We start from the raw sequence: 16,421 nt of genomic DNA, 5'->3' as shown, positions 1-16,421 counted from the left end.
GTTATGGTCATTGTCCCTCATAGGCCCTATTCAATTAGGTGCTATTGTCCTGTTGGTCCATGTAACAGACAGCTGGACATAAGGACCTGGACAAGTCCCAAACGGTACTCTGTTCCATATTTACATTTTAGTCATTTAGCAGACGCTCTTATCCAGAGCGACTTTAAAGTTAGTGAATGCATACATTTTCATACTGGCCCCCCGTGGGAATCGAACCCACAACCCTGGCGTTGCAAGCACCATGCGCTACCAACTGAGCTACACGGGGCCTAAGGGCTCTGGTCAAAAGTAGTGCACTGTATAGGGAATAGAGTGCCATTTGGGAAACAACCAATGTCTCCGTCTATTGTCTCATCCTGGTTATTAACCCATTCCTACATAAAGTGTTTGTTCGTTTTGGTTACGCTATCCAAGTGTGTGTGTGAGATGCTCTCTATATCTGTAGTCCCCTGTAGCTCAGTTGGTAGAGCATGGCGCTTGCAACGCCAGGGTTGTGGGTTCGTTTCCCACGGGGGGCCAGTATGAAAATGTATGCACTCACTAACTGTATGTCGCTCTGGATAAGAGCGTCTGCTAAATGACTAAAATGTAAATGTGGATATCTGCATTCCTACCAGTCACCTGTTCTCTTTCACTCCAGCTGAACAGCAACCACAAAGAATAGGACACACACACTCACTACCTTTTTTCCCTGTCTCATCATGGCTCTGTGTATACATGGTTGTGCTGTGGTAGCCATGTTTAGCTAGCTGGGACTGGGGATCATGTATTATGCGTCAGCAGCAATTGTTCCAGTTCTAGGGTGATGGCAGCAGACATGCCACCAAGCCCAGGGGCCCTCTCTCTATTCTAACTACCTCTGGCCTGGGGGGTTTTAGTACCACTGCATGGTGGCTGTGGGTCCTCTCTCTGACTCTCACTACCTCTGGCCTGGGGGGTTTTAGTACCACTGCATGGTGGCTGTGGGTCATCTCTCTGACTCTCACTACCTCTGGCCTGGGGGGTTTTAGTACCAATGCATGGTGGCTGTGGGTCATCTCAATTCAATTTCAATTTAAGAGCTTTATTGGCATGGGAAACGTGTGTTAACATTGCCAAAGCAAGTGAAGTAGATAGTAAACAAAAGTGAAATAAACAATAAATATTAACAGTAAACATTACACTCAGAAGTTTCAAAAGAATAAAGACATTTCATATGTCATATTATGTATATATACAGTGTTGTAACAATGTGCAAATAGTTAAAGTACAAATGGGAAAATAAATAAACATAAATATGGGTTGTATTTACAATGGTGTTTGTTCTTCACTGGTTGCCCTTTTCTTGTGGCAACAGGTCACAAATCTTGCAGCTGTGATGGCACACTGTGGTTTTTCACCCAGTAGATAAGGGAGTTTATCAAAATTGGGTTTGTTTTCGAATTCTTTGTGGATCGCTGTAATCTGAGGGAAATATGTGTCTCTAATATGGTCATACATTTGGCAGGAGGTTAGGAAGTGCAGCTCAGTTTCCACCTCATTTTGTGGGCAGTGTGCACATAGCCTGTCTTCTCTTGAGAGCCAGGTCTGCCTACGGCGGCCTTTCTCAATAGCAAGGCTATGCTCACTGAGTCTGTACATAGTCAAAGCTTTCCTTAAGTTTGGGTCAGTCACAGTGGTCAAGTATTCTGCCACTGTGTACTCTCTGTTTAGGGCCAAATAGCATTCTAGTTTGCTCTGTTTTTTTGTTTGTTCTTTCCAATGTGTCAAGTAATTCTCTTTTTGTTTTCTCATGATTTGGTTGGGTCTAGTTGTGTTGTTGTTGTTGTTGTTGTCCTGGGGCTGTGTGGGGTCTGTTTGTGTTTGTGAACAGAGCCCCAGGACAAGCTTACTTAGGGGACTCTTCTCCAAGTTCATCTCTCTGTAGGTGATGGCTTTGTTATGGAAGGTTTGGGAATCGCTTCCTTTTAAGTGGTTATAGAATTTAACGGCTCTTTTCTGGATTTTGATAATTAGCGGGTATTGGCCTAATTCTGCTCTGCATGCATTATTTGGTGTTTTACGTTGTACACGGAGGATGTTTTTGCAGAATTCTGCATGCAGAGTCTCAATTTGGTGTTTGTCCCATTTTGTGAATTCTTGGTTGGTGAGCGGACCCCAGACCTCAGAACCATAAAGGGCAATGGGTTCTATAACTGATTCAAGTATTTTTAGCCAGATCCTAATTGGTATGTCAAATTTTATGTTCCTTTTGATGGCATAGAAGGCCCTTCTTGCCTTGTCTCTCAGATCGTTCACAGCTTTGTGGAAGTTACCTGTGGCGCTGATGTTTAGGCCGAGGTATGTATAGTTTTGTGTGTGCTATAGGGCAACGGTGTCTAGATGGAATTTGTATTTGTGGTCCTGGCAACTGGACCTTTTTTGGAACACCATTATTTTTGTCTTACTGAGATTTACTGTCAGGGCCCAGGTCTGACAGAATCTGTGCAGAAGATCTAGGTGCTGCTGTAGGCCCTCCTTGGTTGGTGACAGAAGCACCAGATCGTCAGCAAACAGAAGACATTTGACTTCAGATTCTAGTAGGGTGAGGCCGGGTGCTGCAGACTGTTCTAGTGCCCTCGCCAATTCGTTGATATATATGTTGAAGAGGGTGGGGCTTAAACTGCATCCCTGTCTCACCCCTACGGCCCTGTGGAAAGAAATGTGTGTGTTTTTGCCAATTTTAACCGCACACTTGTTGTTTGTGTACATGGATTTTATAATGTCGTATGTTTTTCCCCCAACCCCACTTTCCATCAATTTGTATAGCAGACCCTCATGCCAAATTGAGTCAAAAGATTTTTTGAAATCAACAAAGCATGAGAAGACTTTGCCTTTGTTTTGGTTTGTTTGTTTGTCAATTAGGGTGTGCAGGGTGAATACGTGGTCTGTCGTACGGTAATTTGGTAAAAAGCCAATTTGACATTTGCTCAGTACATTGTTTTCACTGAGGAAATGAACTAGTCTGCTGTTAATGATAATGCAGAGGATTTTCCCAAGGTTGCTGTTGACGCATATCCCACGGTAGTTATTGGGGTCAAATTTGTCTCCACTTTTGTGGATTGGGGTGATCAGTCCTTGGTTCCAGATGTTGGGGAAGATGCCAGAGCTAAGGATGATGTTAAAGAGTTTAAGTATAGCTAATTGAAATTTGTGGTCTGTATATTTTATCATTTCATTGAGGATACCATCAACACCACAGGACCTTTTGGGTTGGAGGGTTTGTATTTTATCCTGTAGTTCATTCAATGTAATTGGAGAATCCAGTGGGTTCTGGTAGTCTTTAATAGTTGATTCTAAGATTTGCATTTGATCATGTATATTTTTTTGCTTTGTTCTCTGTTATAGGGCCAAAAAGATTGGAGAAGTGGTTTACCCATACATCTCCGTTTTGGATAGATAGCTCTTCGTGTTGTTGTTTGTTTAGTGTTTTCCAATTTTCCCAGAAGTGGTTAGAGTCTATGGATTCTTCAATTACATTGAGCTGATTTCTGACATGCTGTTCCTTCTTTTTCCGTAGTGTATTTCTGTATTGTTTTAGTGATTCACCATAGTGAAGGCGTAGGCTCAGGTTTTCTGGGTCTCTATGTTTTTGGTTGGATAGGTTTCTCAATTTCTTTCTTAGGTTTTTGCATTCTTCATCAAACCATTTATCACTTATTACTTTTCTTTGGTTTTCTGTTAGAGATTTTTAGATTTGATAGGGAAGCTGAGAGGTCAAATATACTGTTTAGGTTTTCTACTGCCAAGTTTACACCTTCACTATTACAGTGGAACGTTTTGTCCAGGAAGTTGTCTAGAATGGATTGAATTTGTTGTTTCCTAATAGTTTTTGGTAGGTTTCAACACTACTTTCCTTCCATCTATAGCATTTCTTAATATTATTCAGTTCTTTTGGCTTTGATGCCTCATGATTGAGTATTGCTCTGTTCAAGTAGACTGTGATTTTGCTGTGGTCTGATAGGGGTGTCAGTGGGCTGACTGTGAACGCTCTGAGAGACTCTGGGTTGAGGTCAGTGATAAAGTAGTCTACAGTACTACTGCCAAGAGATGAGCTATAGGTGTACCTACCATAGGAGTCCCCTCGAAGCCTACCATTGACTATGTACATACCCAGTGTGCGACAGAGCTGCAGGAGTCGTGACCCATTTTTGTTGGTTATGTTGTCGTAGTTGTGCCTAGGGGGGCATATGGGGGAGGGAATGCTGTCACCTCCAGGTAGGTGTTTGTCCCCCTGTGTGCTGAGGGTGTCAGGTTCTTGTCCAGTTCTGGCATTTAGGTCGCCACAGACTAGTACATGTCCCTGGGTCTGGAAATTATTGATTTCCCCCTCCAGGATGGAGAAACTGTCTTCATTAAAGTATGGGGATTCTAGTGGGGGATATAGGTAGCACACAGGAGGACATTTTTCTCAGTTGAGATAATTTCCTTTTGAATTTCTAACCAAATGTAAAATGTTCCTGTTTTGATTAATTTAATAGAGTGAGTTAGGTCTGCTCTATGCCAAATTAGCATACCCCCTGAGTCCCTTCCCTGTTTCACACCTGGTAGTTTGGTGGATGGGACTACCAGCTCTCTGTAACCTAGAGGGCAACCAGTGGGTTCGTCTCCTCTATACCATGTTTCTTGTAGGATGACAATGTCTGTATTTCCGATTTCTTTGGTGAAGTCCAGATTCCTGCTCTTTTAGGCCAAAGGCAGATGACCTCAGGCCTTGGATATTCCAGGATGAAATAGTGAAGGCTTTGTGTTCCATAAAGTGTCTAATGTTGTTGGTTGTGTGGTTTGGCCTCAGGCCAGTAATTTGAGCAGAGCCTGCTGAGCATCTGGTACATGCCATTGGCTTGGGCTAGTGTAAGAGTGGGTGTTGGGCCTGTTTGCCTGCTCACGGCCTGGGCGTATGTGTGACTTTTATGTTGAGGCCCTCTTTGTGGGAGTGGGGGCTTGGGGTGGGTAGGAGGGGCATAGGTCTGATCTGAGGGGGGCCTAAATGGGGTGTGGGCATGGTTGACTTGGGGGGGAGTTAATTGGTTGGGGTGGGGGGTGTAGATGTGGTTGATGGTGCTGTGGTCTGGATGTAGGTCCTCTCTGCGGGGGTCCTCTATGTGTAGGTCCTGGGGGGGTCCCGCAGGTCTGGGAGAGTGTCTCGCTGGTCTGGGCGGGGTGTCTGTTGATCTGTTGCTCCTGTGTGAGGTGTTGGGTCTGCGGTTGAGGGCGATATCCTTTAGGGTCCGGGCGAAGGTGGGCACTGCTGCCTTGTATAGGTGGACCTGGTCGTAAAGGCTGTTCACGTCCAGGGTGGAGTGGTGGGCCAGGAAGACATTTGGTTTTGATGCACAGTCACGGGAAATACTTGCGTTTACCCGCTGTATGGTAGCAGGGTGGAAGTCTTTTCGTGGTAACAGGGTTGAGATAACCACTTGTGCGTTGGGGAAAGTAGAAGAAGCTTTTCTATCACGCCCTTGAGTGATGTGGCCACCCTTTCCTGCTGTGTTCTCAGGTCGTTTGTGCCTGTGTGTATTATTATGTGGCTGGGTGATCCTAGTCGGTCCTTAGACAGAAGGTCTAGGGCGCGCTGGGTATTTGGACACCAGAGTTTAGACACTGTGTGTTTTGGAAAAAGTTTATTTTCTTGTATGTATTTCCCGTTTGAGTCCATAAGGAGTACAATCTGTGGCTTGTGTATGTCCTCAGTGGGTGTGGGGGGGCGTCATGAGGGCTATCAGGGTGTCTGACTGGGGGGTTGCTCAGAGGGGGTTGGGGTCCCCAGGGCTTGGGGTTCTTCATTTGTTTGTCTGGGTGTGATGTCGAGGCTATGATCAGGGTCTAGGGTGTACTGTTCTGCTGCGGTGTCGAGACTTTGGCCAGGATCTGAGGTGGGCTGTTCTCTAATGGGTTGTTCAATGTCACCCGTCATCGTTCTCACCTTCTCCTCCAGCACTCTGATCCTCTCCTCTAGTGCTCTGTTCTTCTCCTGCTCCTGCTCTTTCTCCTGTTGATGTTGTCTCACCACAGTCCAGAGTGCAGACATGTCTCTCTCCACCTGCAGCTCTCCAGGTCTAGTTAAGGGGGTGTTGTTGTGCTGGACTGTTGTCTGGGTCTGTGCTGACTGGAGTGTGTTCACCTGCTGTTCCAGCTCCACCTGCCTTACCTCCAGCTGGGTGAATTTATCCTTCATTTCAATGAGGGAGTAGTACTCTGTGCTGGGAAGTTGAGTTTCTGCTTGGGGTTGCTCTGTGGGGTTATTTAATGAAGAGGTCTGGTCTGACCCGCTCGGGGGTAGGGGTATCTTTCTCAAGGGACAGCTTCTCCTGCTGAGCTATTTCTTTGATTAGGTGAAAGTCCAGCTGGAACTGTTTGGTGTTGCCTTGAACCAAAACGGTTCCAGATTTATAGAGATTAATATTAGACGACTCAGAGTCCTCGTTGTCCAGTATCCTGAGTTTCCACCCGTCGCTAACACCCCCCCTCTTAAGAGAGGGGTAGTGTGCTAGTATAGCACTGTGCCATGCCAGGGGATGGTCTGTGTGGAAGATAAGGTTGCTTATGTTCCCATTTTTATACAAATCAGCAAAAAGTGTCTCGTGCTTCCCCAAAAGAAGTTTCAATTTGTACTCTTTTCGTGTCTTGTCGTTTTTTACATTCAGAGGGTACTGTATTTTAATGACCTCTGAACAGTGGGGAGTGCTTCTAAGGCCTCTTCTAAGGCCTCTAGTTGGGGTAGACTGTACGACTCTCCTGCCATTGTTGGGCTCAAGGGCTTTGACACCTCTCACTTCACACGTCAGTGCTAATTGAAATTGTATCTCTTTGTAGCAAGCTTAAGCTTGGTAGCCTTAGAATTCAGTCCTTATAATATAAAATATATCATTGTAATGAATTTTTCTTCTTGGTTTTTGAAAGTGAAAAATAGCTTCATACTAAACATTACTCACTCAGTTCCAGGTTGGATGGTGTTTTCAGGTTTCTGTTTGTTTTCCAGAGCATTTGCTGTATAGTTTGAGAATAGTAATCCTTGGTAGTAGAAAGCTTTCCAGGTAATTCCGTCCAAAATCAGGTTGTAGGTTTGGAGTTTTGGTTTGGAATAAAGGTTATGTTGTGGAGGGTAGCATCCTGTATATGTCCCTGCCAAAAAATCCTACTTTATCTAACTCTAAATCTATATTTTTTGTTAAAAATGCAGGAGCAATGTCTTTGAGCTCTCTCTCTCTCTCTCTCTCTCTCTCTCTCTCTCGCTGTCTCTCTCTCGCTGTCTCTCTCTCTCGCTGTCTCTCTCTCTCTCGCTGTCTCTCTCTCTCTCTCTCGCTGTCTCTCTGCCTCTCTCTCTGCCTCTCTCTCTCTCTCTCTCTCTCTCTCTCTCTCTCTCTCTCTCTCTCTCTCTCTCTCTCTCTCTCTCTCTCTCTCTCTCTCTCTCTCTCTCTCTCTCTCTCTCTCTCTCTCTCTCTCTCTCTCTCTCTCTCTCTCTCTCTCTCTCTCTCTCTCTCTCTCTCTCTCTCTCTCTCTCTCTCTCTCTCTCTCTCTCTCTCTCTCTCTCTCTCTCTCTCTCTCTCTCTCTCTCTCTCTCTCTCTCTCTCTCTCACACTACCTCTGGCCTGGGGGGTTTTAGTACCACTGCATGGTGGCTGTGGGTCCTCTCTCTGATTCTCACTACCTCTGGCCTGGGGGGGTTTAGTACCACTGCATGGTGGCTGTGGGTCATCTCTCTGATTCTCACTACCTCTGGCCTGGGGGGTTTTAGTACCACTGCATGGTGGCTGTGGGTCCTCTCTCTGACTCTCACTACCTCTGGCCTGGGGGGTTTTAGTACCACTGCATGGTGGCTGTGGGTCCTCTCTCTGACTCTCACTACCTCTGGCCTGGGGGGTTTAGTACCACTGCATGGTGGCTGTGGGTCATCTCTCTGACTCTAACTACCTCTGTCCTGGGGGGTTTTAGTACCACTGCATGGTGGCTGTGGGTCATCTCTCTGACTCTAACTACCTCTGGCCTGGGGGGTTTTAGTCCCACTGCATGGTGGCTGTGGGTCCTCTCTCTGACTCTAACTACCTCTGTCCTGGGGGGTTTTAGTCCCACTGCATGGTGGCTGTGGGTCCTCTCTCTGACTCTAACTACCTCTGTCCTGGGGGGTTTTAGTACCACTGCATGGTGGCTGTGGGTCCTCTCTCTGACTCTCACTACCTCTGGCCTGGGGGGTTTTAGTACCACTGCATGGTGGCTGTGGGTCCTCTCTCTGACTCTAACTACCTGTGTTTGCCGGTTCATTAAATTGGTCCAAAACATATTATTTAAATAAACATACACTGAGTATACAAAACATTAAGGACACCTACTATTTCAATGACATAGACTGACCAGGTGAATCTAGGTGAAAGCAATGATCCCTTATTGATGTAACTTGTTAAATCCACTTAAATCAGTGTAGATGAAGGGGAGGAGACAAGTTAAAGAAGGATTTTTAAGCCTTGAGACATGGATTGTGTATGTGTGCCATTCAGAGGGTAAACGGGCAAGACAAAATATTTAAGTGCCTTTTGAACGGTTTGTGTCAAGCACATTCTAGATTTGACAGTTATTATATTATAGCCATCAAAATTTGACTAAGGCCACCGATTTGAGTTGACCACATTGTACACTACCAGTCAAAAGTTTGGACACACCTACTCATTCAAGGGTTTTTCTTTATTTTTTACATTGTAGAATAATAGTGAAGACATCAAAACTATGGAATAACACATATGGAATCATGTAGTAACCAAAAAAGTGTTAAACAAATCAAAATATATTTTATATTTGAGATTCTTCAAATAGCCACCCTTTACCTTGATGACAGCTTTGTACACTCTTGGCATTCTCTCAACCAGCTTCATGAGGTAGTCACTTGGAATGCATTTCAATTAACAGGTGTGCCTTCTTAAAAGTTAATTTGTGGAATTTCTTTTATGGCAAGAACAGCTCAAATAAGCAAAGAGAAACAACAGTCCATCATTACTTTAAGACATGAAGGTCAGTCAATACGGAACATTTCAAGAACTTTGGAAGTTTCTTCAAGTGCAGTCGCAAAAACCATCAAGCGCTATGATGAAACTGGCTCTCATGAGGTCCGCCACAGGAATGGAAGACCCAGAGTTACCTCTGTTGCAGAGGATAAGTTCATTAGAGTTACCAGCCTCAGAAATCTCAGCCCAAATAAATGCTTCACAGAGTTCAAGTAACAGACACATCTCAACATCAACTGTTCAGAGGAGACTGTGTGAATCAGGCCTTCATGGTCGAATTGCTGCAAAGAAACCACTACTAAAGGACACTAATAATAAGAAGAGACTTGCTTGGGCCAAGTAACATGAGCAATGGACATTAGACTGGTGGAAATGTGTCCTTTGGTCTGGAGTCCAAATTTGAGATTTTTGGTTCCAACCGCCGTGTCTTTGTGAGATGCGGTGTGGGTGAATGGATGACCTCTGCATGTGTATTTCCCACCGTAAAGCATGGAGGAGGAGTTGTTATGGTGTGGGGGTGCTTTGCTTGTGACACTGTGATTTATTTAGAATTCAAGGCACATTTAACCAGCATGGCTACCACAGCATTCTGCAGCGATACGCCATCCCATCTGGTTTGGGCTTAGTGAGACTATCATTTGTTTTTCAACAGGACAATGACCCAACACACCTCCAGGCTGTGTAAGGGCTATTTTACCAATAATGAGAGTGATGGAGTGCTGCATCAGATGACTTGGCCTCCAGAATCCCCTGACCTCAACCCAATTGAGATGGTTTGGGATGAGTCGGACCGCAGAGTGAAGGAAAAGCAGCCAATAAGTGCTTAGCATATGTGGGAACTCCTTCAAGACTGTTGGAAAAGCATTCCAGGTGAAGCTGGTTGAGACAATGCCAAGAGTGTGCAAAGCTGTCATCAAGGTAAAGGGTGGCTATTTGAAGAATTTCAAATATAAAATATATTTTGATTACTACATGATTCCATATGTGTTATTTCATAGTTTTCTACAATGTAGAAAATAGTAAAAATAAAGAAAAACCCTGGAATGAGTAGGTGTGTCCAAACTTTTGACTGGTACTGTATATGTTAAGATACAATTGGGTGTGTGTAGTAGTACGATGTGATAGTGTGTGGTAGTAATACTACGATTGGAACATGACACACTAGTAAGATAGAAGGATGCAGTATTATGATACAGTAGGATGTGGTGGAGTTGTTAATACAGTAGTATTATGATACAGTAGTGTGTGATGGAGTTGTTAGATAGTACAGTAGTATTATGATACAGTAGGATGTGATGGAGTTGTTAGATAGTACAGTGGTATTATGATACAGTAGGATGTGGTGGAGTTGTTAGATAGTACAGTGGTATTATGATACAGTAGGATGTGGTGGAGTTGTTAGATAGTACAGTAGGATGGTACTGAGACCACAGCCAGTTGCCTGTGTATTATGTGTGAGGTCTGTGCACCAGCTGTGTGTGATCTGGTATCTATAGTGTGTGTAGGGTGTGTGTGATCTGGTATCTATAGTGTGTGTAGGGTGTGTGTGATCTGGTATCTATAGTGTGTGTAGGGTGTGTGTGATCTGGTATCTATAGGGTGTGTGTGATCTGGTATCTATAGGGTGTGTGTGATCTGGTATCTATAGGGTGTGTGTGATCTGGTATCTATAGTGTGTGTAGGGTGTGTGGGGAAGCTATGTAGCATGAGCATGGTTTCAGTTAGTCACACTGTGTTAACGTTATACTTCTGGTGTCTGTGGCATGTTTGATTTTCCCACAGACACACACACACACGCACCAACACACCAGAGTTTTTTCTGGGTCAAAATGGGGCTTAGGTGATTGGCGTGGTGGGAGCTTGGCAATGGGCGTGGTGGGGGCGTGGCCATGGGCGTGGTGGGGGCGTGGCCATGGGCGGTGGGAGCGTGGCCATGGGCGTGGTGGGAGTGTGGCCATGGGCGTGGTGGGGGCGTGGCCATGGGCGTGGTGGGAGCGTGGCCATGGGCGTGGTGGGAGCGTGGCCATGGGCGTGGTGGGAGCGTGGCCATGGGCGTGGTGGGAGCGTGGCCATGGACGTGACCATGGGCGTGACCATGGGCGTGGTGGGGGCGTGGCCACTGGTGCGGTTGCCGACTGGACATTTTAGAGGCCCTCCTGTTGGCCGCATTGTCAAAATGTGCGGTTTTAAAGCTAATTTCCTTAAATTCTACACAAGTTGCCATGGCTTATGCTATCTGAGTGACTCAAACATTATAACAAAATCAATGGGGGCCCCATGCCATCACAAAAATACTCCTGAATGCATCATTTGTAAAATGTGTTATTCTCCCTGACTTTCTAGTTTTTTTTTTGTTATTTAAAAATTATATAGGTCCATTATCTTTTCTACATATTTTAGATCTGGTTTTAGTCGTTTAAGCTTACACTGAAAAGTGTTTTACATCCTGAAGCTTTGACACCTTAGGGATGGTGCCAGGTTTCCTCCTTTCCTCACATACAGTACTGTATGGATCAGAACCAGTCCCAGCGGTCCAGATGAATGGTTGTTACAACAGGGACAGGGGAAAGTAGTCCACAGCGGACAGGAATTAGATCAAATATTTCATATTGTTTAAATACAATTACAGTACAAACAATATCATACAATTCCATTTTCTCACTGTGAAACAATTACTAGGGTTGATCAGCTAAAAAGTACTCAGCTAATCCCCCACTTGGTGCTGGATAATTCTTCTTACTTTTGATATTACTACATACTTTGGAGATTGCTTCTTGTAATTACTGTGAAATGATTCAGACTACATCCAGATTGACACTCTTGCCTGTTTTCTGCCCCATTTCAACACCGTTACAGAAGGACAGTTGAGGTCGGAGGACATACTGTGTGTCCTGGATTGATGATCTTTGAGTCTGTCTGTGTCTGTCTGTCTTGTCCTGTCTTGTCCTGTCTTGTCTGTCGTTGAGGGCTTAGACGGACCTGATGGATGGGCTGGGGCTGGGTGGTTGAGTGGGGTTCAGAGGGTTGGCCTGGCACTGTGGCATTCCTGTCCCTTCCCAGACAGACCTGGGTTCAAATACGATTTGAAATAATTTCAAAAATACTTTGGCTGTGCTTGATTGAGCTTGTCTGTCTTAATGGAACCAATAGAATAACCGTGCAGACTCTACCCATCTGGCACTCCAGGCAGGCTAAAGCAAACGCTTAAAACTATTTGAGAAGATTTGAAATAGTATTTGAACCCAGGTCTGGTCCCAGCTGGCCCAGCCAGAGTACATTCCAGCCCAGGCGGGCTACATTGAGAGGCAGTGTACTGGAAGTGATTGGGGTTCAGCAGAGAGAGACTGGACGTGCCAATGGCTGCATCCCAAATCACACCATATTGCCTTTATATGGGCTCTGGTTAAAAGTAGTGCACTACGTAGGGAATAGGGTGCCATTTGGGACATATATACAGTACTGTATGGAAGAAGAAAAAAAAGTATGCACTCTGGATAAGAGCGTCTGCTAAATGACTAAAATGTCAATGTAAATGTACTGCCTCCCTCCACAGCCCCCTCCCTTACAGCCATGACCCCCCCCACCTCCCTTACAGCCTAGAGAAAGGTAAAGTTTAAAATGAAATAAGTTTGCTAATATGCGTGATTGTTGATGGGACAATTGATAGCTACAACATTTAAAGTAGTAGTATTCGTTTTAAGGGTAATATTTTTTAAAAATAACTGTGGTGCACATTAATAAATGTATCTTTCAATTCATCGTTATCGTGATAATTTAGTCAACTTATCACCTACCCCAAACCTTTGTGTGTGTGCCCTCCTCTCCCCTAAACCTGCTGGCCTGTCTTGGAACCGACCCAGAGGATTTGGGGAAATGGCACACTACAGACTCCCTCAACCTCCTCTACCCCTACTACCTCCTCCTATACCCCCTCTTCCTCCTCTACCCTTCTACCACCTCTACTTCTACCTCCACTACCCCTCTACCTCCTCCTCTACCCCCTCTACCCTCCTCTACCTCCTCTACCCCCTCTACCCTCCTCCTCTACCCTCCTCCTCTACCCCCTACCTCTACCTCCTCCTCTACCTCCTCCTCTACCTCCTCTACCTCCTCCACTACCCCCTACCTCTACCTCCTCCTCTACCCCCTACCTCTACCTCCTCCTCTACCCCCTCCTCTACCTCTTCCTCTACCTCCTCCTATACCCCCTCTACCTTTACCTCCTCCATCTCCCCTCCCCTCTACCTCCTCCACTGCTCCACACAAGCCACCATTGTTCCTAGTGCAGGCAGGCAGAGAGCAGCAGTTAGGCTTGTCCCAAATGGCATCCTATTCCCTATATAGTGCACTACTTTAGACCAGTGCACAATATAGAGAATAGGTTGCCATTTGGGGCGCACCCTTGCAGACCAAGGCAGAGCATGCCATGCCAACACAGCACAGCCCTGCTGGAATAACACAACACACACTGGTTGACTTAACATGCAAACCCAGTGCCAGCTCTCTCTAAAACTCTGCTCTTAAAATCACAGACTAAAATGACTTTTCTCTCTCTCTCTCTCTCCTCCCTCCCTCTGTCCTCCTCTTCCTCCTCCCAGCCACCTCTTCCTCCCCTCGCCGTGCCGCATCAGACATGGAGCAGGCCCGCCCCCAGACCAGCGGGGAGGAGGAGCTACAACTGCAGCTGGCTCTGGCCATGAGCCGAGAGGAGAGTGAAAAGGTGATACACACACATACGCTCATGGGTATGCACACACACACACACACACTGAACAAGAGGCACTGATACTCTGACTACATGCAGTGTGAGTATGTTGTGAATGTGGCTGCCTCCCTCCCACTCATACGCACTCTCCTGCAGAGCTCCCCCCCCCCCGTCTCTCTCTCCCTCTCTCTCTGTCCTCTAAGTGTCATCCATTTCACTGAGCCTTTAATAGAAACCAATATCATCCCTCTCTCCTTGTGATGCGATCTATAACACAGATCTGGCCAATCAAAGACACTGATACTCAGAGTTGGCCGCCGATCTGGCCAATTACAGAGAGCGATGCTGCAGAGAATGATCCGCCGGCAGCTGTGCTGAGTGAATGAGTGACTCGACTGGACAAGATGGAGCCATTCGTCCACTGTTAGATAGCCTGGTATTGATCCACTGTTAGCTAGCCTGTTATTGATGGCACTGAATGGCCTTTGTGTCTCTGTATTACTGTATTGTTAGATGGTGATCCTTTTATAAAACACACAAACTCTTAGCTCCTTTTATAAAACACACAAACTCTTAGCTCCTTTTATAAAACACACAAACTCTTAGCTCCTTTTGTAAAGCACACACAAACTCTTAGCTCCTTTTGTAAAACACACACACTCTTAGCTCCTTTTGTAAAACACACACAAACTCTTAGCTCCTTTTATAAAACACACAAACTCTTAGCTCCTTTTATAAAACACACAAACTCTTAGCTCCTTTTATAAAACACACAAACTATTAGCTCCTTTTGTAAAGCACACACAAACTCTTAGCTCCTTTTGTAAAACACACACACTCTTAGCTCCTTTTGTAAAACACACACAAACTCTTAGCTCCTTTTGTAAAACACACACAAACTCTTAGATCTTTTTGTAAAGCACACAAACTCTTAGCTCCTTTTGTAAAACACACAAACTCTTAGCTCCTTTTGTAAAACACACACAAACTCTTAGCTCCTTTTGTAAAACACACAAACTCTTAGATCTTTTTGTAAAACACACACTAACTAATCATTGACTAACATTATAAGCGGAATTTCCAGTTGTTAGTCCAACTCCTAACACGAAGCTGTTCAACTACTGGCCGTCGAGAGACAAATGATTTCAGGTTCTCTTTTCTACCTGTTAATTCATCAATTCATGTCATTTATTGACCAGAGTCCACTCACCTGGTGTCCCTGATCCCTGGTTAGAAATAATAAAAACCAGAAGTGTTTTGACTGCAGTTAGCCGTACTAATAACACGCCCCCCTTTAACACTCCAGCCTGCTCCCCCGGTGGACATTGATGAACAGACCCAGCTCCAGATCGCTATGAGCCTCAGCGAGGAGGAAGCTCAGAAGGTACTGCTGAGATGTAGGGAGTCATTCCCTCTAGCCTCTGCATCCTCAACCCTAACTGGGGTTGCAAAAAATCCAGAAACATTCCCAAAATTCCCAGGTTTTCCAGAAATCCCGGTTGGAGATTTCTCTCCCTCTATATTCCCTCCTGATTCTGGGAATCATTCAACTGGGATTTCTAGGAAACTAGGGAATTTCAGGAAAGTTACCTGAACTTTGCAATGCTAAACCTAACCAAACCATTTTACCTCCTGCTGCTATACTGAAGCAAGCTCTCTCTCTTAGACCTGTGGGTAAAATGAACTTTGACCCTGGTTCCTGAACAGCCAAGCAGCTTGTTGTGCTGCACCTTTTCCCTCGTCACAGATTGGATAAGGCTGCATCCTTCTGTTTCCACTAACCAATAGCACCATCTCCCTCTCTCTTTAGACCAATGGTATGAGATCCCGCCCTCTGACCCTCTGACCTCTTCTGGTGTACACACCAATCCCTGTCTTGGGGAGGGGCAAAGAGACGTCATCCTTTGTCCTGATTGGTTGTCTGTGAACACTCATAATTCTATAGGTTCTAGAGTGGCTTGCCTTCCATGCAATGTATCAACAACGGTGGCGTTCCAGGTCGTCTTTTATCAACAACGGTGGCGTTCCAGGTTGTCTTTTTTTGCATGTCTCAGCAACCACATGGTGTGATACAGCGTTGTTCTGAGATTCGCGGTGCGTCTGTAAAAAAAAACTAAAAGACAACCTGGAAATGCACCAATGTGAATATCATGGCAGGTTAGGAAGTGTGTTTTTTTTATTTGTCCACCAACGACTGATCTGTATTTCCCTCCTCCTCCACACACCCATTTGGCTCCCTTCTAGCCAGCCCCGCCTCCTCCGGTTGCCTTGGATATGGATGAAGAGACACAGCTCCGGATCGCCCTGAGCCTGAGCAAAGAGGAGCACCAGCAGGTAGCGCCCCCTGGCCCTGGGTGTCACTGGCCAAGTCCCACATGGCACCCTACACACTACCTAGTGCACTGCGTGATAGTGGCCTGGTGGAACCAGCCTGATCCCCCTGCCAGCTCACATTCTGGTGTAGTGAAACAGAAACGTGAGTGAGTGCAGCGGTCAGACTGCTTGACCAGGCCAGCCACAAAGGTTTCAGGCCCAAAGTAGTGCACTACACAGGGACGAGGTTTGGCCCACTGAGAGGGGAATGGGGGAGCATGTTCTCTCCCCCTGAGCCCCCTGTGTTTTGTGTCTTGTGTCTAACCCCTTCTGGTCCTTCAGCTCAGCACTGCTCAACACCTCTCTTTCTTTCCTTCCTTCCTCCTGTC

The 16,421-nt window shown here is 45.6% G+C and overlaps 1 protein-coding gene across 3 annotated transcripts in view; it reads left to right on the top strand.

The window, feature by feature from the left end:
* epn3a (epsin 3a) overlaps positions 1–16,421 on the top strand; it is a 48,306-nt gene that overhangs the window by 19,548 nt on the left and 12,337 nt on the right. Inside the window, exons 6-8 of one of the 3 annotated variants that reach the window (XM_045221473.1) lie at positions 13,613–13,734; positions 15,026–15,103; positions 15,964–16,053. In XM_045221473.1, coding sequence (XP_045077408.1) covers positions 13,613–13,734; positions 15,026–15,103; positions 15,964–16,053 — 290 coding nt within the window. The remainder of the gene's footprint in view (positions 1–13,612; positions 13,735–15,025; positions 15,104–15,963; positions 16,054–16,421) is intronic. The other 2 variants (XM_041881757.2, XM_045221474.1) reach the window with 2 other exon arrangements.

This window comes from Coregonus clupeaformis, chromosome 7 (genome assembly GCF_020615455.1).
Source record: "Coregonus clupeaformis isolate EN_2021a chromosome 7, ASM2061545v1, whole genome shotgun sequence".
Classification (NCBI taxonomy): Eukaryota; Metazoa; Chordata; class Actinopteri; order Salmoniformes; family Salmonidae; genus Coregonus; species Coregonus clupeaformis.
Note: the sequence above shows the minus strand (reverse complement) of the source record. Positions and strands in the feature narration are given on the sequence as shown.